Genomic DNA, 22,371 nt, shown 5'->3' with positions numbered 1-22,371 from the left:
GGGTGAGGCTGGAGATTTTGATAGTGATAGCTGTCAGGCTGAGCAGACTAATTGCTGTAAGAAGCTGAAGGATTACCATCTTTGTTTCTAGCCTTAGGCTTAGGATAGTGTTTAGCATAGTGCTGAGCACAGTTCAGGTGCTTGAGTCTTGAATGACCTCAGGTCAGCCTTGACTTTTCTCATACCTAACTGCTTAGCCAGTTCTTTTGGTTCTACTGTCACAATGTATAAAGCATCCAACCACTTGTCACCACCTTCACTGTAACACCCTAATTCTGGCCACCACCATCTCTGGTCCATATTATTTCAACAGCCTCATTGGGCTCCCAGCTTCTCCTGCTCCACCCTCCCTCTCACTTCTAATACACATTGTGAATTCTTTATACAGCAGCAAGAGGATTTCTTTAAAACACAGGTTGATCATATTACTCCTCTGCTGAATTCTATGCACGCTGTGACTCTCCATTTCACTCAGCAAAAGCAGAAGTCCTTACAATGGTCTACCAGGCTTTACATGACTAGACCGCTTTATTGTCTTTTTTTTTTAATGAGGGTAGGAAAGTTCCTACACATTTGCATTTTAGAGTCAGTATAGAGTAGATTTCCTCACTGTTACTTGTATGCCCAAAATCCTGAAAATTGGTAACCAGATAAGAAAAAATATAAAAATTATGATATGCAATTCAAATTCAAGATCAAATGTTATTGCAAAGAATCAACAAATCCTACATAAAGTACTTAGTTTCAGATACAAAGCAGAGGAACAGTACTGTTTATATCCTACAAAAACCAAGGAATTCTCATGTTGAGAACTTCGGATTTCTTTTTTTGTCTTTGACCTCACTTCCTACTCTGCTTTAGCCACTGTTGCCTCCTTGCTGTTCCTTGAACGCACCAAACATACTTTCATCTCAGATCCTGGCATTTGGTTTTCCCTCTATCTGGAAAATTCTTCCTCCAAGATAAGTGCATGGCCTCTTCCTCACTTCCTTCAGTCTTGGCTCAAGTGTCACTCAGTAAGGCTTTTCCTGATCACCGTGTTTTTTTTCCCCACCACTTCACTGTCTGGTATTTAGTTACTTCTCCCCACTTAGAATGTAAGTCCCATGAATACAGAAGTTTTTTTTTGTTCACAATCCCTAGCACTAAAGAGTTCCTAACATATAGTAAGGTGCTCAATAAATATTTGAATGAATAGATAACAGACTGCAGCTAACTGGAATATCTTGAGGCTAGAGGCTGCTGCTGTTTCTTCAGGCTCCCTCAGGATATACTGTTGCCAGCCAGTATTACTCATTTTATTCTCCAGGGAAAAGTGGGTTTGGTAGACTCCTTTTTAAAATCCCCTTTTCATGGCATTTAAATTGATCACTTACTGTTGTCATCTAACATTATGTTGCTGAATTTTCCACTGATTATATTCCTTTTAATACATTTTCTTTCAGGATGTTGCTTCTCTTTTGTTCACTGTCCATACCCTTATTACAAGGCTGTAATAACTCTCTTGAAGAAAAACAAAAACCAACCCATTGTTTTGTTTTCATTTAATATTCTCTTAAAAGTTTTAGGTGAATCTAATACAAAAGAAAAAAAGATTGATTTGAAATACTCAGGTCTGTTGGGTACATGTCGTCTCAAGGTAGCTGGAGATTATTTTTATTATGAAGCCAGTTTTAAGATTTCTTTAAAAAAAAAAAACCAAAACCATCTTGCTTATTTCCAAAGCGTTCTACAGAGAACTCCTAGGTTACTGGGTGGTTATTTTGTGGGGGAAGCGGCAAGTTGTCTTTAGACCTTTTGGGGTGTGGGAGTTTGCTTGCTCTGCATACAGAAGGAATTCTAGAAGCTGGGATTGCACCACCCACTCTACGCACCGCTTGCTTGCAGGAGGCTTTGCCCCCACTCCCCGCCCCTCCACCAAATAAGGGTTCTTCGCCGGGCAGTCGCCAGCCTCATATCCAGCTGCTTGACACCTATTGTCCCCGTTTGGACGTCAAGCAACTTCGCCTGAAGGACCCTAGCTACGATTTCGCCCCAAACTCAAGGCACCGCTCCGGCAGCCTCCCGGGGGCCGCGCCGACCACGCTGAGAGGCCGCCTCCGCCCAGGCCAGGGGCTTGGGCAGGCCGTCGGGCGGCCGGGCTGCCCTTCTCCTCAGGCGTTTGCGTCGGGCAGGCCGAGCGGCCGCGAAGGCCCCCGCCCTCCGCTTCTCCCGCCCCCTCCGCCCCAGAGGGCTGGCTTCCTAAGTCCCTCCTGCTGCCGGCTCTCCGCCTCACTAGCAGCGGCTCTCGGTGCAGCGGGAACAGGGCGAAGCGGCCTGCGCCTACGGAGCGCACAACACTGCCCAGAACGCACCGCCACCCTTGCCCCCTCCGCCGCGCACTCGGGATCTCCAGCGGCCTCCGCGCGCGCACGGTGAGCGCCAGCCCAGACCAAGGCGCTGAAGGGGAAGAGGGCCGCTGCCCCGAGTGTCCTTTACCTCCGGATCGGCTGGACCTTCGCGAGGGGCTAGCTCCTCAAGTCTCCCCTCCCCCCCGCACCCCCACCTCGGTCATCTCCAGTGCCCTTCTCCACCCTTTTCCGCCTCTCCGCCCCGACCTCTCTTTTCCCTCCCTCGCAAGGCGGCGAGAGCCGGCCTTCCCCGGTGGGGACCGTTGCACTGGCCGTTGGCGGCCGGAGCTGTGAAGCCCCGCCCCCGGCGCGAGCCTCGGTGCCCCGGGGCGGGTAGGCCGGGCCCGCGGCCCGCGCGGGGGAGGGGCGGGGGCGGGGCGAGGCCCGGCCGGGCGCCCCGCTGGCGGGTCGCGCGCGATCCCGCGGTCTCTTCCTGCCCCGGCGGCGCGCACCGGCCCCGTCCCCACCCCCACCCGCTCGCGCAGGCTCCTTCTCGCTGCGCGTTTTGTCCCGCGTCTCGCCCCGTCCGCCGCCTGACTCGCCGCTCTTGTCCTTCCTCCCGCTTTTTCTTCTCTCCCTTCTGGGTCTCAAGATGCCCTCGGCCACCAGCCACAGTGGAAGCGGCAGCAAGTCGTCGGGACCGCCACCCCCGTCGGGTTCCTCAGGGAGCGAGGCGGCGGCGGGGGCCGGGGCCGCCGCGCCAGCTTCTCAGCACCCCGCAACCGGCACCGGCGCTGTCCAGACCGAGGCCATGAAGCAGATTCTCGGGGTGATTGACAAGAAACTTCGGAACCTAGAGAAGAAAAAGGTGCTAGAAGCTGGTGGGGAAGTGGGGGAAGGGAGGGTTTGATGCTCCAACCCTGACGCCTTCACTCTCCGGGTCTCGGACACTTCCCTTCCACCCGGTCCCCACCCCCACTCCCTGCCTCCCCAGTAAACGGGAGCGTCGTGCCCGGAAAACGGGCTTCGCGGGGAGGTGCTTGTCACCTGACCCGGACGCGGCCCTGGCCCCCGGGCCTCTATTACTCTCCTCCTGCTGCAGGCCAGGCCTTTGGCCTTTGGGAGTGGGATATATAGGGGTGGGGGCCTGTCCCGTCGCCGAGTCTGACTGTGAAATGCTTTTCTCTACGTGGCCGATGCCCGATTTCTTTGACGGGGTCCCGCGGGGGGAAATGAAGAGGTCTGGGGTGTGTTTGTGTGTGGGGGGTGCCTAGGAGCCAACCGACTGCCTCGAGGAGTGGAGGCGGCCTGTGTCCTATAACCCTGGGGCTTGTCCGCTCCGTTACCGTGTGCTTGAGGCCTGCTCAGTGGCCCCTCTTCTCTGTTGCGAGGGAAGTGTTTTTAGGATCTTAAACTAGAATTGCTTCTCCATCAGGCCCCTCTTGAGGTCTTAGATTTAGATAGGGGCTACCCACGCCCCTATCTGATAGGAGCCCCTACGTTTCCTTCTTTGTTTCTTTCAATTGTCTAGGTGCCCCCCGAGCCTCACGCTCTAGTCGATCCCGACAATTTTCTGCAGCGGCTTTTTGTCCTTCGAGGACTCTAAAGAGGGATGGGAGGGAGACTGCAACGCTCGAGATTCGTTGGGGGGTGGGTCCGGGTGAGTCCGAGGGGATCGCTAGGTCTCTGGGCACATGGAGAGCGCGTCTAACATGGCGGCGGCTGCGGGGAGAGGGAAGCTCTTTACAGGAGCTGCATTGTGAGCACAAAGCGAAAGCAGAGGGGGAGGGCAGAGAGCAGGCAGCCGCCCCGAATGGCCTCCCTTGCCCCCCTCCAAAAAAAAAGCCATACCCACAATTTTTGGGCCCAGTATTTAGCATTTCTAGGTCGCACAGTGAGGTTTATCTTCAAGTTGGGCTTTTGTTTTATGCTTTCAGCTCAGGACTGTGCTGGCTGTGTTTAGAGGGACACACGTGTGTGTGTGTGTGTGTGTGTGCGCGCGCGCGCGCTCGCATCTGTGCGTTTGTTTGCATGTGTAGAGCAAGGGTCTTGGCAGAGTGAATAATTCACCTTCAGTAAGATTAGAGGTGGAAAGGGAAAACAAATCAGTAAAATGGGGTAATTACATCTGTGAATATTATGCAAACTTTTGCCTTTTACCTTAAAAAGAAAATAACTTTCCTTTAATAGCTTCTGCTTATCTGCCTTTAGTAAAACGTTTATTATAACATCTTGAATTTTGTAGAAGTCATTTAAAAATGTTTAGCCAGCCATCTAATAGTGTTACTTAAGCTGTTGAAATAGTAAATATACTTGACTAAAATTTGGGCTGTGGGAAGTAATTTGAAGAAAACTGGTGCTATGTAGACCTTAATTATTTTAATTGCTTGTTTAATGATTTATTTTACATATTGGGGGGAGTTTTAAAATAGTTTTAGAATTGATAATTCTGTCTTCTGTATATGGAATTTTACTTGGATTTTATTTGAAATTGAAAGATGCACTAAATGTGGATTTCTACCTTTTGCTGATCGTTTATTTTGATTAAACACTGGTTTACTTTAGAGGTTTGAAAGTATAAGATTTATCAGTATAAACAAAGCAACATAGGATAAACATGCCCAAGACCAGTATCTTCATAGTACCTGCCATCTGACTTAGTTTTTGCTGCTCTATTTGAAATGGAGACTTAGGTACCTTTTAAAAACTCTTAATGTAATAAATCCTGTGAATCTGGTTGACACTTGAATGGCTTAATTTTCAAAATTCCTGAGAAATCTCTTCTTTTAAACTAGAAATCGGAAGATAAATATTAATAATGTAATATTTAAGTGTAGATATCTTAATATATTTATATTTTAATGAGTGAAAAGTGGTTCTTGAAAGATACTTATAAAGTCAGACACTGAGTACTAGTTAACTTGGTTGTTAGGTGACTGTTAGATTCTGGTGTTCAAGTGTGTCTGAAAAAATTAGAAATTTAGTTTATAAGCCCCATGAGGTCCTGAACTATGACAGGTCAAAACAGGTTGTATTACTATACATTCATTGCCTACCCCCTTCCCTCCCAATTAAAGAGAAAGTAATGTAATTATTATTACAGAAATGATAGACTAGGCTAGTAAGCACTGGAAAATGCCCTTGTAATGAAGAAGTTTTAACTAAACAAAGTAACAAATGCATTTTGTATCTTTTTTTTCTTAGTGTTTGAGTACTAGATAGCAGAAAGGTCAAATTACAGTTAAGTGAGGCTTCTTGGTAACTCACAGACTGAGCTACCTGCTTGTTCAATAGTTGAGTTGGCAGTACTGATGTTATGACTTAAAAAGTAAAACCTATAGTTTTAATAATTGAGACTCAAGGCATTTGGATTTTCCTCTAAACACGTGTGATTTCTAGTTTAAATTGAATTTTTGTATATCTAGATGATTTACTGTATGAAAGAATTCTAGAATGATTCATTTTTTTAGTGGTGAGCGTTTTTAATACATTTAAAGTAGGATTTATTTTACAAAAAAGTTTTGAACCTTTTTAGAAATGCTGTGGAGTAAAGTAAGATACTGTTTATAACTGGATTTCTTTTTACTTCAGTCCATTTAGCAAGTTACATTTGAGTTGTCTTTTAGTCTTGACCTTTTCATAGGAGCCTTCTGGACAAAATGCCTTTTTCCATGGAGTCTAAAATCAAGTATTCTGATAAAAATTATTGCTTGATTAGTAATACCACTTACAATAAGACGTAGAGAATTGAAATAATTTTATTGTACTTCATTGAAAAAACAGAGGTATTTGTTAATTTTCTAATAAGTTGGAGTCATTCAAGGAAAGCTGAGCATCTGTTCAGTGAGAATGCATACTTAACATTGATGAAATATGACACTATTATGTAATGCAACTAAATGGCCTGGTGGTTTTTGAAATTTGGGCTTTTAGACTACATAAGTGTTTAGCAAAGAGAAGAAATACAGCTATAATAAAAAAGAATCAAGTGTAAAACTACATTTACCAGTCTTTCTTGTGGGGGAGGTAGTTAGGTTTGTTTACTTATTTTTTAGAGGAGGTACTGTGGATTGAACTCGGAACCTTGTGTATGCTAAGCATGTGCTTTACCACTTGAGCTACACCCTCCTCCCATTTACCAGTCTCGGCTGATTAAAGTACAAGTAGTAATGAATTGAGTGATTGCCTAGTTTTCTTCATCAGTTCGTTGGTATAGAACTGGGCACTAGCCTATGCAAGATGATATTTTGAAACCAAATCTTAGTTTTAACTTGAGAGAGCTCATTTATATGGTAAGATGTAATCAGTTTTGATGTAGAATAAAGAATGTTTTAATAGGTAACATTATAACTTGTTATACTGTTTGTAAATATAATAAGTTAAGACAGTAGTAACTTTGGTAAGTGAAGGGTTAACAAGTGTTGTCCAGCAAAACAGCCTGAGAGTTTTGTAACCAGCATGTGACCAGAAGTATAGCCAGAGTGTACTGTTTCTCATAATACTCTTAAGTTTTTTTGCTTTTTATATCTTTTCAGGTAATATTATTCTGAAAAAGAATTGTTAGGGTAACATTTCTTTCCAGAGCATTGCGGTATGCATCTATTTAGAATTTTCAGTGTGGCTGTTGTGTGGAATTTCTTTAAGTAGTTTGAAATAAAAACATTCCTATTTTGAAGCAAAATCTTCAGGATAACACTTGAAGTTTTTCTTGACAGTTAATATCGCTGCTGTGTTGGTTTTTCCAATGGTTGCATGAACTATTCCTCTGCAGTGCAGAGGGTATGGTACTTTGTTTTGCATTCACCTTGTCAAAGAAAAAAGGTATTTATAATGCTTAATTTGTTTCCCTCTGCATGTCTGGGTGTGCTCTTTGTGTGTGACATAGAGAAGTATTTAAAATTTGAATTTAAAAGAAAAAGATGTGAATTCCCTCATGTGATAACGTGAATACCTTTTTCTGGGATGAGAGTAGAATCCTAAGTATTGTAATGAGAATGTATTGTTTTCACCTGGCCATATTATTTTGCTCCAGGTTAATTCCCATGTGGCAGATATTTGTATCAGAATACATTTTGTATGAATTAGAGATTAAGCATATAATTTGTCATTTTATGTAATTAATTTCTTAGTTTACATTTAGAACTAGATGATTAGTCTAGTACTCTTTCATCTTTAAAAAAATTCATAAGTACTTGAAAAGGTTAGACTTACAGCAATATAGTCTTAATTTCATTATCATAATGTTACAGAATCTAAGATTTTTTAAGAGCTAAAGCCAACATAGAATTTATTCCAGTCCATTTTACAGAAGAGGAAATTAAGATGCTCATGTAAAAATGACCCAGGTTGAAATGGGAGAATTCCAAGGTCTCTTGTAATGTTTCAGGAGGGGTAGTGAGAATTTGTAATGGTGTGCAACATAGGTGGACTTTTTTATGTTAAAGCTGATCCTGTAGAAAGCCTTTTACTTCAGATCCTTTAATTTTAGAGTTCTTCTGTTTAAAAAAGCTGAAAGTAAAAGAAAAAAGCTCTTTATTTCTTTTTTGATAGACCTATATTAACATCTCATTGTTAAATTTGTGTTTGTAGGCGATCTAGGTACTAGGATCCAGAGACTAGCAGTACAAATGAGGTCCTGTTGTATCAGGCATCACTGGGACTTCATATTATTTTAAAGAAATGAACTCTTAAAGTTTAAATTCTGGTTTCTTTTTATGCTTACTTAGGTAAGCCCCAAATGCACATTCTCTATTCAAGCTTGGTATGTTATAGACTAGAAAATTTGGGAAAGCATTAGTAGAGAGAAGTAGGAGGTATGTCAGCCTTTCCATCTTAATTCTTGTGTTCCAGGCTTCTGGATATTTTTTAGTAATTAGTTCCTTTTTAGGGGCAAGGGGTGAGAGAATGTGTGGTATGTATGTAGTAGAGAAGAATTAGAGGAGTAGCAGAAGAGAAAGTCAGCCAAAGTTGGAATTGTAAGGTGCTTGACTTCTGCTCTTCTTTTTATTTCTTCTACCAGCTATATACGAGTGCTTTTGTTTTGTCTTTTTGTTTTTGTTTTTTGATGGGGTATGAATGTAAAAGTATAGATGAAAGAGACTTTATTGAGCAGAGTTCAGAATTCATATTTCCTGAGGAAAGGGGAAGGTGTGCTTCTTGACCATGCTCAACTAGTGTGCTTCCTTTAACTTCCTCTGCTTTCTGTTGTCTGTACATTTCTTTGATGTTTTTATATTGCCTTATGTTCTTCTTACCTTATGTATTTTTCAAAATACTTAGTAAGCTCCTGGAGGACGGAGACTTATTAATATCACACCGTGGCATATGCTAAATAAATAATTTGCTAGTTTGACTGAATCATTACATAGAAATATTTGTAGCTTCATCAACAAAACCCTGTTGAAATGGATTAATCCATTAGGGGGAAAATGCTTTATGTACAGAGCTATATACTTGCACTGTTTTTTTTTAATTGAAATGAGATTTTTTTTTTCCTGAAGGATTTTCTTTTCTTTTTTTTTTTAAGTTAACAGAGTTGATGAATAGCCAAGTAGAACTTATTTTAAAATCTAGATAGTCTAATATGCTTAGGAAGAAGGACAGATGATTCTTGGTGTTTGAGCCATTGTGAATTACTAGAAATTTCATTGCATTCCCCTTAATATTCTTACACAAACAGAAATAGCGGAAATATACTTCAATTATTGGGGGAAAAAACCTTTGGTCTCCATTTTAAATGAATTAAAGTTCACATCTTTTTACATTGAACTCCCAACAGCGTATAAACCATTCAGTTGTATCACCTCATCCCAGTGAGTAGTTCGGTTAAAGCAACTAATATAATTCAAAAGACACTTGTTAAGATTATCTATGATCATTTGTTTTTCAAATGCACAAGCTTTAGACTTTTTAAGAATATAATTCAAAGTAAGTGATGCTGGAACTCTAAACTTTTGTTTTCTTGCCTAGGGTCAGGTGCTTCCATTCATTCAGACTTAACTGCGTAATTACAACCGTGGACAAGGAATAAGGGTTTTTAAAAATAGGATTATCTGTTTTTTCTTTCCAATTGGACAAAAAAACCCTCAAATTAAACTGGTTGGTTATCTGCTTGAAAAACTATCTTACGGTGGGATCTTATATAATACCTAATTTAGCATCCTTTTACTGTTCTTTAGTGTTTGGAAAGTCTGCAGTCTAGGGCCTGGTAGAATGCTCATTTCTGTTTTATTTTTGGACAGCCCTTAAAAGTTCATGACGTTAGAGTTAGATCCCTGCCACCACTGTTTGATACTTTGTTTTCTGGAACAACTCAGACTTCTGCTGCATGGTAAGGCTTCCAGCATTTGAAGAGAGCTGTTATGGATCATCTATGGATTGTACTGAATGTTCTCTCTACCCTCCTTTTAAAAATTGAAGAAACTTTTGATTCTTATCATTCCTGTCTTCTATGAATTTTACTAGCAACTGAGTCTCAACTGAATTGGTGAAAGGTGAATTGGAGGTAGTCAGCTGCCTACCACTATATGGCAAAGTCAGAACTGATGTTTCTAGGTGAAGAACAGGAATGCAGGGAGTGGGGACTTGAAATAATGTCACTGAAGATTATGGACAAATGAGAGGAAAAGAAATCTTTGACTTTTTGTCTTTGCACTGGTCATTCTATAGGTTCTTTCAGTACTATGGAAGTGATTTATTTGACCTGGAGACATAAAATGATTTTAGGTACAGCTAGGTGTTCCTACTACTTTTGTTCATCTTAGGCTTCATTTTTTAAGTGTTCTGTCCCAGTTTGGAGATTCCCTTAATTGAGAACAGGAGTTACATAGTTTCCCAGATACTCAAACTAAAGATGTTGTCTACTCCTACTCTTTCTTGTTGTGACTATTTACAAATTGTGTAGTTGAAGAATTTTTGGGTTTTTGGAGTCTTCTTTGCTTTTCTTTTTAACTGTTAAATTAAAAAAATTTCTTTTTCAATTGTTCATTTATGGAATTTGTTGGCTGTAACAGTAAAGGAGGAAAGCTCTGGAGGACAGCTATTTTGGATATTCATCTTCTGGCACCCTCATGGCACTGTAGTGAGTTTTTAAAAAACATTTCAATAAAGTAACTGGTGATGATGAAAAATCTGTGGGAGGAATGGAAGATCTGTACTGCGATTCTGGGGAAAGAAAAGGAGGAAAACAGCAGCAGGGCAGAAACAAGATGTGGCCATGGCTGGAGTGCAGAGTGGGGAAATGTTGAGTCACAATTTTTTTGAGATTTATGACATTAGGCAAGTTATTTAATTGCCCTTTCTTTCAGTTTCCATTTAGATGAAATATGGTTGATAATAGTGCCTCCCTGATAGGGTTAGCTACCTGATACTTTAAATTTGAATGTGTGTCACATAATAAATACTGTCAACTATTACAGGCAACAAAGAAACAGGAGATAGAGTGCGACTGGGCAGCACTTATTAGGGTAATTATTTCTCAGTATCTAGTATTTTGACATTTATTGGGTGACGTCTATCCCACCTCTATACCATGGTTCTGCTTTAGAGATTCTGAGTAGTCTGGGAAATGGTTTGATTTTTATCTTGCTCATATGTGGTGCTAGAAATGAATTAAATTTTTTTTTTCTTATTTTCTTCTTCCTCTTCTTATTTTTGATAGAGATACAGGTGATTGAACCCAGGACCTCATGCATGCTTGGCATGCACTCTACCACTGAGCTATTCCCCACCCTCCGAAAAGGAATTTTTAATACTTGTTCAGTAGTTGAAAAAGGAACCCTAAATTGAATTTAAAGATAGGTATTTCAAGATAGAAAGACTGTAAGAGGGCAGGTTTTTGTTATGTCAATATTGTGGTAGGCTTTCTGATGAACATATCTTTATGCTAGAAAAATGGATCCAGTTGCCAGAAAAAAATACTTAATATTCATTTTATGTGGATGATATGAGTAGTTGACAAATTTGTCTTTACCACTCTAGTTTGGAACCATGTTCTAGCTTGGGGAAGAAAAAAGCTGTATTTGTCTGGAGTCCTTTACTCCTGTCTCTGCCCCCTCTCTTTTTGTTGGTGTTAATTTTGGATCCGTCAGTTTGATAAGCAAGTCCTTATTTATATATTGATTTAGTTTATACTGTAAATTTTAACCCCAAATGGACAGTTTTTCTACTTGGACCTAAATTAAGCCATTTGTATAGGATATATGACAATATGAATGAAGCTAGTTAAGGTACTGTCATTTGTCTCCAAGTAAGTATTCTTTCAAGTATTAGGCAGATTGTAGTTTTGGGACCACTGCAGATACCATATCCTTTTCCTTATTTTTAAAAGCTGCTTCAGAATGAGGTGGGATTGTAAGCCACCCTCATTTTGAAAAGTAGAAAATTAAACCAGTTGTGTGTCCAAAGAGGCTTTCTAATTCTGGTACAAAATTTGGCATTCACCAGAGTTGAATTGTAAAATACTCTAAATTTCTGGAGCTTTGGCTCACAGATTTAATAATACTTATAAATGGAAGATGGTAACTCTTCAGTGTTCAGATCATAAATGAATCTTATGCAAGTAATTACTAGGGTAAATAGATTTATAAGCTGCTCTAGAAAACCATCATTCAACAAGTTTTCTGAGTTTTTTTTAAAGCTGAACCTTTAAGCAACCTATCTCCAAAATTGAGGCTGCCATGTAATGATTGCTAGGGTCACAATTCATATTATTTGTTTTGACTCAGAATAATTCCTTATTTCTGCATTCTACTGGGCTTGCTGTTACAAGGGGATTACAGTATATTTGACCTAAGTGAGTGTTTCTCAAACTTGGGCATGCATCAGAATCACTCAGGGCTTGATAAAACATAGATTGCTGGATCCCACCCCCAGAGTTTCTGATTGAATGGGCCTGGGGTGGTGCCTGAGAACTTGCATTCCAGCAGGTTCCTAGCTGATGCTGCTGTTGCTGGTTTGAGGACATCAGTTTGAGAATCACTGACCTAGACCAACATGGGGTTTCTGCTATATAGAAATGTGGTTATATGTTACAGTGAACAGAGGTCCCTTCAGTTGGTATTCCATGGTGATAAAGTCCTGTACATCTAAGCAGCCAGGAGATCCTGTACTATACTGATAAAAACAAAAACAAAACTAGTACCTTTTAATGCAAAACAGGGTTCTGTTGTCATCCTGCAGGCTTAGTAGTAAGTTTTGGTGTTTTCTTTGAATGAGAGAGCTATTTATTAGGAGCTGTGACCAGACCCAGGATCTTGTTTTCCTGAGGTGTGGGCAAGGGAGGGAAGTGGACAGGATATTTCTAACAGTAGTGTAGAAAGTGTTTACAGCTATAGAGGAACAAATGTAAAAGCTATGTTGAACTTTGGTTTTATTGTAGTTAGAAAAATGTTTCATGAAAGACCTGTAGTTTTTCATTCGATTAATAACTACAGTTTTTTTTTTTGGATTTCTATAAATGCATTGATTTAACTCACTAGGTGTGAGGAACTGTGGTCTGCTTTTTGAAAATCCGTTAAAGATGCTAGAGATTTTTCAGTTAAATCGAGAGTTTATTACACCTTTGTTCCCTCATAGTAAACGTCACTTTTTGTGGTGGTAGTAGCAGTCCTTCTCCCTTAAAAAATCATGGCTCTTAAATTATATTATGGATTTAAAAACTGGAAGCAATGTTATAGTAATGTAAAATCAAAATAAATGGATGTATGAGCTTTGATGAAATGCACAGATTTTTATTTTGGATGCTCAGAAGTCTTTTTGCATACTTTTTGGTGACAGTTTTCCATGAAGATGTGTACTGTGAAGCTTGAGTTTCACATAGTAGCTGCTTTCCCTTTTCATTTCCCTCTTAACCTTCTTCTAGTAATTGCTGTGCGACAGATTATTTCAACACTCACTTCATTTTATCATGCACACAGATGATGCCTGTCAGGGATTCAGACAAGGCATACACTGTGGTTGGTGTCTCTGCTCCATGATGCCTGGGTCCTCAGCTGGGAAGACTAAGTCTTGTTTACTCACATGTCTGATACCTGGGCTAGGATGACTTTTAACACTGGGATTGCTGATCAGAATTCTTGTATGAGACCTCTCTTCATGGCTTAGCTTCCTCATAGCATGGTAACCTCAGGGTTATTGGACATACATGATGGCTCAGGGTTCCTACCATGATTGGTTTCAGGGACGAGTAAACAGGGCAGAGATGCACTTCTGTTATGACTGAACCCAGGAAGTCATACAGAATCACTTCCACTGTACTCTGTTGGTTGAAGCCCACTCAGTACAGTGGCAGATAAATTGGACTAGTTCTCAATGGGCGAGTGCCGAGGCCACATTGCAGAACAGTATGTGGGAGCCATCTTTAGAAAATATAATCTGCCATAGATCTCTGTGTTGGATAGATACTAAATTTCCTGTTGTGTAGAAAATTGGAGCTTTTCTGCTATAGGATATCTTATTCTATAGGATAATATAGATTCGTGCTCAAGGATTATTATAGGTGAAAGTCCTAACAATATCCTGAAATCTGACAATCTTAACATCTTTTATATAGCACCAGATTTTAATTTTTATTATATTAATTGTATGTCCATTGCAGAATATTTAAGTGTACAAAACAAAACGAAAAAGATTGCATCTGTAATTCTACCACTTAGGTACTATTCTTAACATTAAAAAATCTTTTTATATTTTTATATATATACAAACACTTTATAGGAATTTGATTTGACATCCATTTTGATTGGCATATATGATTTAAGTTCTCAAGACATTAAGTGGTAAAGTTAAAGCTCAGTATATAAAACTATCCTGCATGGGATATATAGTACATTCACTGTGTATTAATGTCTTGGTTTAGCAACAGTTACTTTAAAAAATGTACAATACCATGAAAGGGGGAGATAATAAATGCAAAGTATTAGCTAACAGCAGTTTTTCTTTTGCCTAGTTGCTAGAATTTTAACTATGTTAGTGCTAAATTTCAGGCCCTCCAATTTGCCTGTCTTCTATTAACCACTTGTTTCTAAATAGAAAAATGTAGATTGTCATGCTATTATTATATCCTAAATCATAATTAAAGGTAAATTTTGTTTAGTTTTTTTTTCTTTAAAGAAAAATAGCCTCTTTAAAAAAAAGTAAATAAACTGTCTTCATTCATCCTCAGAGTGTTTGAGGCAGTTGAGCTTATCTTTTGCACATGGGATTAGGCCTGCCCTATTAGTGTAAAAATCTTGATTTTTTTTCAGCCAGTAGACTTGAATTTTATGTGTTTAGTTGGAGGTTTATTGATTGTATATAATAGCTCACCTAAATAAAATTGGATAGTTTCATCATCCTTTAATGTTTTACTGATTATAGTGATTTTATTTACCTTTAGTATAACTAAGGAATTGTGATAGGCTTTTTAATTTAGAGAACAAATGGTAGAATGGTTATGCAAGTTGACTCATAATTTTGGTACAAAGAAAATCATTTGACATAAAACAACTTCTAGCATTGCTTTTAAACTTATTTCTGTGCATCTGTGTTTCATCAGAATTGTTTCTTAATTTTATTACTGTTAAGAGTAAGGGACTATATATTTTTATAATTTGTGATTATTTAAAAATTGCCCCCTGTAATTTAGATTTCTACTTATTTCCTCTCCTCTGACCCTTAAGATTGCTTCAGTACCTTAGTATATTTTTGTGGGAGGGTCTTACCTAAACAATAGTAGCCTAGGAAACCTCCAAAGTTATCACCTTAGCAAAAAGGAAAAAAAAGATGACCTTAAACCAGAGGCTTAATTTTCTTCCCCTTCTCTTGCATATTTAATTACACTTGCAAGAAAATACTGAAAGCAAAGCTGTTGATTGATACACTGTGCCTGTAGCTGATATGATAGCTTGAACTTATTTCATGTTCAAGAGAAATGGATGAGGCACATCAAAGACAAAGTGCATATGTGTTTATTCAGGAAAAATACACTCTTTTTATCACTTACTCACATGGCAGGGGGAGGGAGGGACAAAAATGTAACACTTAATAAATATCTGATATGCTTACTTGGGTGTAAGTTGGACCCTAATCAAATTGTGGCCCTCACTTATGTGGGTAGGTATTATATGCCTGGGCCATCTGATACTTTTTTTTTCTGAGAAACCTAAAGAATAAGCAGTGTGTTATCATTGGCTTATAATACAATATTTGGTATCATTCAGTGTGGTTGGAGTATTTAAATTCATTTCTGTTGCTCACTATTAATTGGCATATTAAATAGCTCACTAAGCAATTTTATATGCTAACTTAAACTGTAATATATTTAAAAAGTATATTTAGGGCAAGATTTGAGACAAACTTAGAGGATTCTGTAGGTTTGTTATTTTAGTACAGTTTAGCTGGTATGTACTTTCAATATGGAATATAATTACTTTTTCTTTTAATATAGGGCAAGCTTGATGATTACCAGGAACGAATGAACAAAGGAGAAAGGCTTAATCAAGATCAGCTGGTAAAGATGTTATATTTTATTAAAGATTTTATGCTCACTATTTTTAATAAGAAAATTAATTTTGTGTTTGTGTTTCTAGTAAATTTGGTTTCTGTCTTTGTTGTTTTAGGATGCCGTATCTAAGTACCAGGAAGTCACAAATAACTTGGAGTTCGCAAAAGAATTACAGAGGAGTTTCATGGCATTAAGCCAAGATGTAAGTAAAAGATAGTATATATGTTTATGAAACATTAAAAATGAGGAGAGCAAAAAATTTTTGTTGTCTGAGTTTTTAGTTCTTGTGTTACCTTTGATAAGCTCTGCAGGAGGAGAGAATTGGATCCAATTATATCTAAGATGCTTTCCAATTTCTGTAAGGTTTAGTGTAACACCTGAAAGATGCCTTTTAAAGGGACTGAGTTTCATATATGGCAGACACATATGGTTTAAAAATTATCTATGTAAATATATACAGTTGGCCTTCTGTGTCTTCAGGGTCTTCATTTAAGGATTGAAATGTTAGGTTGGTTGAATCTGCAGATATAAAGGATGGACTGTAAGGGACTTGAATATCCATGGATTTTGGTATCCATGGGAAGAAGGCTGTGGGCCTGGAATTGATTCCCCTTGGATACAAAGCAATGACTCCATAAACATGGTTGCTGTTTATCTTCCACGTATTCTTTTGTGCCAAATGACTTACAATCCCATTAGTCAGAAAATAAAGAGGCTTGTTATATAATTGGTAACTATTTTCTCCATTAGGAATCGTAAGGGATGTTGCCAGTTGATACACTGCTCTTGTGTCAACTCTTGACCCAACAAAGTGGCGTGTTTTTTCCCCAATATCTTTTGATTTGCAACAGGGTAAAAATTAAATACAAGCAAAGTCAAATAATTTGTTGAAAATTGAGACCAGAAAATTAATACCTTTCTGAATTAGAGTTAGCTTATTTGGAGAAGGTTTTAAAATGCCATTGAAATATAAAGCTGCCTCTGATTTGGTGAAATGAATAAACAAAACAGTTTATTATGTGATGAGAGACAATGTAGTACAGAGATAAAAAGTTTTGATTCTGAAACAAGACTGCATGGTTTGAGTAATAATTCTACCACTTTTACTTAATAGTTATATGAGTTTGAGAGTTACTTATCTTCTCTATTCCTGTATCAGTCAGAGTTTTCCAGAAACAGCCAGTAGGATAGAAAGGGAAGGGTAGGAGAAGAGAGAGGAGAGCTGTCACGCTGCTTCAGTTTTCTAGTCTGTAAAAATGGCAATAATAATAGTACCTACCTCATTATAGAATAGTGCTTAGAACAGTATTTGATGCATAACTAATATATTTCATGTACTTAATGTTATTGTTACTTATTAAATTTGATTAATGGTGGAAAATATTGATGACACCCCTCAAAATGGAGTAAAAGAAATTTAATTTACACCCAAGTAGGGATTTGTTCCACTTAGCTTAGATCAGAGCTCAGGCTTGATGAACCCTGCCCAATTTCTTGTTCTGAGGGTTTTTTTTTTTTTTTTTTAATAGGGGTCATAGAAGTAGAATTGCTATATACAATTTAATATAGAATCTATTTCTGTCACTATGTAAATGAAAATAACTTGTATCCTCTTTTGCTTTTTTATTAACATTGGTGTTTTCAGGAACTTCACTGGGCCTTTAACTTCATTGGCAGTCCTTTTATTTAACTCTGATCCTTTGTTACACTTTCCACAGTTACTAACTTATTTTGTTTGTTTCACATTCAGGAGCTTCTTTGAAAGTTCTAGCCTACCTTTTCAAGTCTTTTTGTTCTTCTCTACTTGAATTGCTCATTTCATCCAAAGTAGCTTCTTTATTATCTTACTTCATTTGCTTTCTTGACTTACTTTCTCATTCCTGCCTTTTTTCCTAGGTTTCTTGCCTCCAGCTGCTTTTAAAAACCTCTCTACCCTAAAATTGCACCTCATCCCTCATAAGACCCATGTTAGGCGTAGATGTCACTTTCTCTTTGGAAGCTTGCTTGACTACCCTTGCTTAGAGAGATCTCTCTCTCTCTCTCTCTGTTCATATGTACTCTTCACTTAACTGTTTATTGCTAATATACTATTTAATCTGTTACCTTGTCTGCTACCATTGTAAATTTGACTTATTACAACCTTCATCGTTACTTCCAGGTCTCACTTCCCCTTTTCTCCCTTTATTATATATTTCATGTGTCCTTATTTTGGTTTTCTCTTAGTTTGCCCTAGTGAGGGTTGAGAAAGGGGAGAAGATGGGAAGGAAACACAGAGTCATTGCTCTTAAAAAGACTGACCTTTCATTGACCCCAAGCTGATGCTAGACATGGAAAGAAGAGAAATATTTGAGTTTGGCTGATGCTCTCTCTCCAGCCTTCCCAGGGAATGAAAAGAGTAATGGAAGGAGAAATATAGTGGGAAAAATATATTCATACGTAGCTTTTACCTGTCTTAAACTACCATCTTTTCTGCCAGCATCCTTTTATTCATAAAAACAAGTCAGTTTTAGTCACTATTTTAAATAAGTTGGAATGCCTTTATAATGCCAGTGGTGGATTGTTTGGGATGAGGGGGCAGTAGTGGGTTTTGACATCTCCTTGTGAACCAGTAATAGGCACTTAAAGTTAGAATTTTGGACCATGTTTTCATAGAGAGAGATAGAATTTTTTTTTTTTATTTTGGCTGTGGTTGGGTTTCTTTTTTAATTGACTCAGAACCTTGATTAAAATTTTTAATTTTCATGCTTTTTATTATGGAAAATTTCAAAACTAAAGGAAAAGACTAATGAAATCACATTTTGCCATACTAGCTTCTACAGTTATCATTATCTCATGGGCAGTTATATTTCGTATATACTCACATCTTCTCCTTTGTCCCATCTCTTAGATTATTTTGAAGCAAATCCCAAATACGTTGTTTCATTGGTACCATTTGAGTAGTGTAATACTTTTTAGGGAAAGATACGTTTTGAATTTCTAACAGCTACCTAAAACAGATTGTTCATTGAACTATTTTTAATCATTCTTTTATAGGTGAGGGTCACATCTAACTTAATGAGTAAAATATGTGTTATTTACAAAGGAGTTAGGTAAAATTCATTTTTGTCTTATGTTTATATTCTTACGCAGATTCAGAAAACAATAAAGAAGACAGCACGCCGGGAGCAGCTTATGAGAGAAGAAGCTGAACAGAAACGTTTAAAAACTGTGCTTGAGCTGCAGTATGTTTTGGACAAATTGGGAGATGATGAAGTGCGAACTGACCTGAAGCAGGGTTTGAATGGTGTGCCAATATTGTCTGAAGAGGAATTGTCGTTGTTGGATGAGTTCTACAAATTAGCGGACCCTGAACGAGATATGAGCTTGAGGTAGAGTGGTATTTGTTAATAGGAACTTCTAAATGTTGTGTTGAGTTGACAACTAAAAGGTAATTAACTGGATGTTTTATTATAAGGTTGAATGAGCAGTATGAACATGCCTCCATTCACCTGTGGGACTTGCTGGAAGGGAAGGAAAAACCTGTATGTGGAACAACCTGTGAGTATCACTGACTGCTTTTGAGTTTGTGACTAGGAAATTTAATTTCCTATGTAAAAGTAATGTTCATTAAAGAAATTTTAGAGCTGTGTAAATAACATCCACTGTTTACTTTTTGGTTTGCTTCTTTTTATATCTTTTTATTTTTATGTTTTTGCAATTTCTTTTGTGTCTTAGTCAAAATGCCAGCATCAAACAACCACGAGTCTGTAAAGATGAGATACCTGAATTAACATGGTTTTGTTCATAATTTTATTCTGCTTGAGTTGGACAGATCACCTATCATTTTGTAATAAATTCTGTTGGAATTTAATGTTTTTATGTTTTTAAGTAACAGTTGATGAGGTTTTTTTTTTTCCTTTCTTACCACAGTATTTTGTAGAATATTGAATCTTATTCAATCCAGGCATCCTCAGATAGTCCAAGATTATAATTCATGTTCTGTTTTTAGATAAAGCGCTAAAGGAAATTGTTGAGCGTGTTTTCCAGTCGAACTACTTTGACAGCACCCACAACCACCAGAATGGGCTGTGTGAGGAAGAGGAGGCAGCCTCAGCGCCTGCGGCTGAAGACCAGGTAGCAGAAGCTGGTGAGTGCTCAGGTGGATACGTGCTTTAGAGTTCTGGTTTACTTTCCTTTGCCTCAAGTTCAAGCTATACTTTGTGGGTTTTTGTTTTTTTTCTAATTAATAGACTATTTTTTAGAGCAGTTTCAAGTTCACAGCAGAACTGAGCAGAAATTACAGAGTTCGCTCATAGCCCTCCCCAGCCACACGTATATACTCACCTTACCTTCCACACCCCTCATCAGTGTGGCATATTTGGTACAATCAATGAACCAACATGGGCACATTATCAACCAAAGTCCACAGTTTACATTAGGGTTCAGTTTTGATGTTGTTCATTTTATGGGTTTTGACAAATGCATAATGACATGTAGCCACCACTATAGTATCATACAGAATAATTTCATTGCCCTATAAATCGCTTGTGCTCCACCTATTCACTCCTCCCTCCCTCTTCCCAAATCCCTGGAAACCACGATCTTTTTATTGTTTCTGTAGCTTTGCCTTTTCCAGAATGTCATTTGATGGGAACTGTACAGTTTGTAGCCTTTTCAGGCTGGCTTCTTTTGTTTAGTGATACATCTTTTAAGTTTCTTCCATGTCTTTCATGGCTCGATAGCTCATTTCTTTTTTTTTCTTTTTACTGTACATATATTTTTAAATTTACATATATGTACTGTTCATTGTTTCTAAGAACGTTTAGAGCTTTAGCTTTTTGAACTTCCATAGTTATCAAAGGAATAAAGCCAACCACAAAATAAGAATTAATTCAAAAAGATACATACTCCCTACTATTAACAGCAACATTATTTATAATTGCCAAGATGTGAAAACATCCTAAATGCACATCAGTCGTTGAATAGAGATGCAGCTCAAGCTATACATTTGTTTAGTTATATATGTACACTTAGATTTTTAAAGAAACTTAAACATGACCAAAATTAAGACAAAGCATGTAAACAGTAAGTCCCAGAGGTATTAAATATTAGTTGTTTATCTTATTGATCCTGATCGCTGTTACAAACTGATACTTCTCTTGCTGCAGTATTGCTGGGCTAGAGTATGGATGAGGGGCAACTGTTAAAAGGTTTTTCAAATAGATTTTTGGCTGATGGGCCCAGATTTATTGCTGTCTACCATGCCAGTACGTGAGGTGAATGGTACAAGGTTTTGTTCTGTTTTTTGGCTTTTTTTTTTTTTTAAATGATGGAGAGATTATAACTCCGTGATCTTGAACTGTAAATTCCTCAGTTGCCAGAGATCTGTTCTAGCAGCCAGCACATAACTAATATGTAGGTAAGCACCTAACTATGAGTACTTTTAAAATTTTGACTGCTGTTTCTAAAAGCATTGTTGGAGCATAAATTTTGTGATGGGTGAAAGCATGGATTCTAGAATCAGACTGCCTGGATAAAATCTTGGCTACAATACTTATTAGCTATGTAACTTCGGGCAAGTTACTGAACTTCTTTGTACCTCAGGTTCTCCATTTAAGAAGTGATCTGTAAAGTATGTATACAGTGCCTGGCACGTGGAAAGCACTTTATACAAGTGTTAGCTACTAGGTTGAAACTAGAAGGGAAAATTGGACATGGATGAAATTTATGGTTGTAGATCAAAGTAGGGGCGCCCCCCACCCATACCACTTTTACCAAATAGATTAAAATAGAGAGTAGAGTTCTGCACTATTGGTATTCTACTTGATCCAGAATAACTACTGTTGAAACTAAAGTAATTTATTCTGGAATAAATGGTAAGGAAAACTCATTGTACATATACTATTGTAAGAATAATAAAATGTAAAAACTTACTATTAACTGTAACTTTGTAAATAAATTCAGACTGTGTAATGGTGAACAGTTTACTTATTTGGAGTTTAAATGAAGAGTTAACTTTTTAGATTTCTTACACTCTTTTGTATCATTTTTTAACCTCTTAGAACCTGAGCCAGCAGAAGAATACACTGAACAAAGTGAAGTTGAATCAACAGAGGTATAATTTTTATTTAATGCTTCCTTTCCCTTTCTGCCTTCCGAACATAGGTCTCAAACATTTACTTTGCTTTGCAGTATGTAAATAGACAATTTATGGCAGAAACACAGTTCAGCAGTGGTGAAAAGGAGCAGGTAGATGAATGGACAGTTGAAACAGTTGAGGTAAGAGTTCTATTGTTGCAAGTTTGATGTCTTTTGTCTTTAATTAGTAATTTTCATCTTTACTAAGAACAAATTTAGATCAAGTCTTTTGCAGTATTCGTACATTGTATTATAGTAACTCATTATACAAGACTATTCTGTTTGAAAAGTTATTTATTTATCTCTGTGGATATTTAATATAATCAGTGCATTGCTGATCCAATTACAAGAAATTATGTAGATATACATGTATAACTTGGGGAGTTGATATATCTATTTAGAGTACATGATAGAGTACACGATACGTCTGTTATCAGGTTG

At 38.0% G+C, this 22,371-nt stretch overlaps 1 protein-coding gene across 1 annotated transcript in view; it reads left to right on the top strand.

Annotated features, from left to right (window-relative positions):
* Nucleotides 1-2,239: 2,239 nt before the first annotated feature.
* Nucleotides 2,240-22,371, top strand: part of CAPRIN1 (cell cycle associated protein 1) — a 34,988-nt gene continuing 14,856 nt past the window's right edge. Inside the window, exons 1-9 of the mRNA XM_074372184.1 lie at nt 2,240-2,414; nt 2,983-3,198; nt 15,757-15,819; nt 15,929-16,015; nt 18,943-19,181; nt 19,268-19,350; nt 19,802-19,939; nt 21,855-21,907; nt 21,985-22,071. Coding sequence (XP_074228285.1) covers nt 2,983-3,198; nt 15,757-15,819; nt 15,929-16,015; nt 18,943-19,181; nt 19,268-19,350; nt 19,802-19,939; nt 21,855-21,907; nt 21,985-22,071 — 966 coding nt within the window. The 5' untranslated portion in view covers nt 2,240-2,414. The remainder of the gene's footprint in view (nt 2,415-2,982; nt 3,199-15,756; nt 15,820-15,928; nt 16,016-18,942; nt 19,182-19,267; nt 19,351-19,801; nt 19,940-21,854; nt 21,908-21,984; nt 22,072-22,371) is intronic.

Source organism: Camelus bactrianus, chromosome 10 (assembly GCF_048773025.1).
Source record: "Camelus bactrianus isolate YW-2024 breed Bactrian camel chromosome 10, ASM4877302v1, whole genome shotgun sequence".
In the NCBI taxonomy this organism is placed as follows: Eukaryota; Metazoa; Chordata; class Mammalia; order Artiodactyla; family Camelidae; genus Camelus; species Camelus bactrianus.
This window is presented reverse-complemented; position numbering and strand designations above follow the sequence as displayed.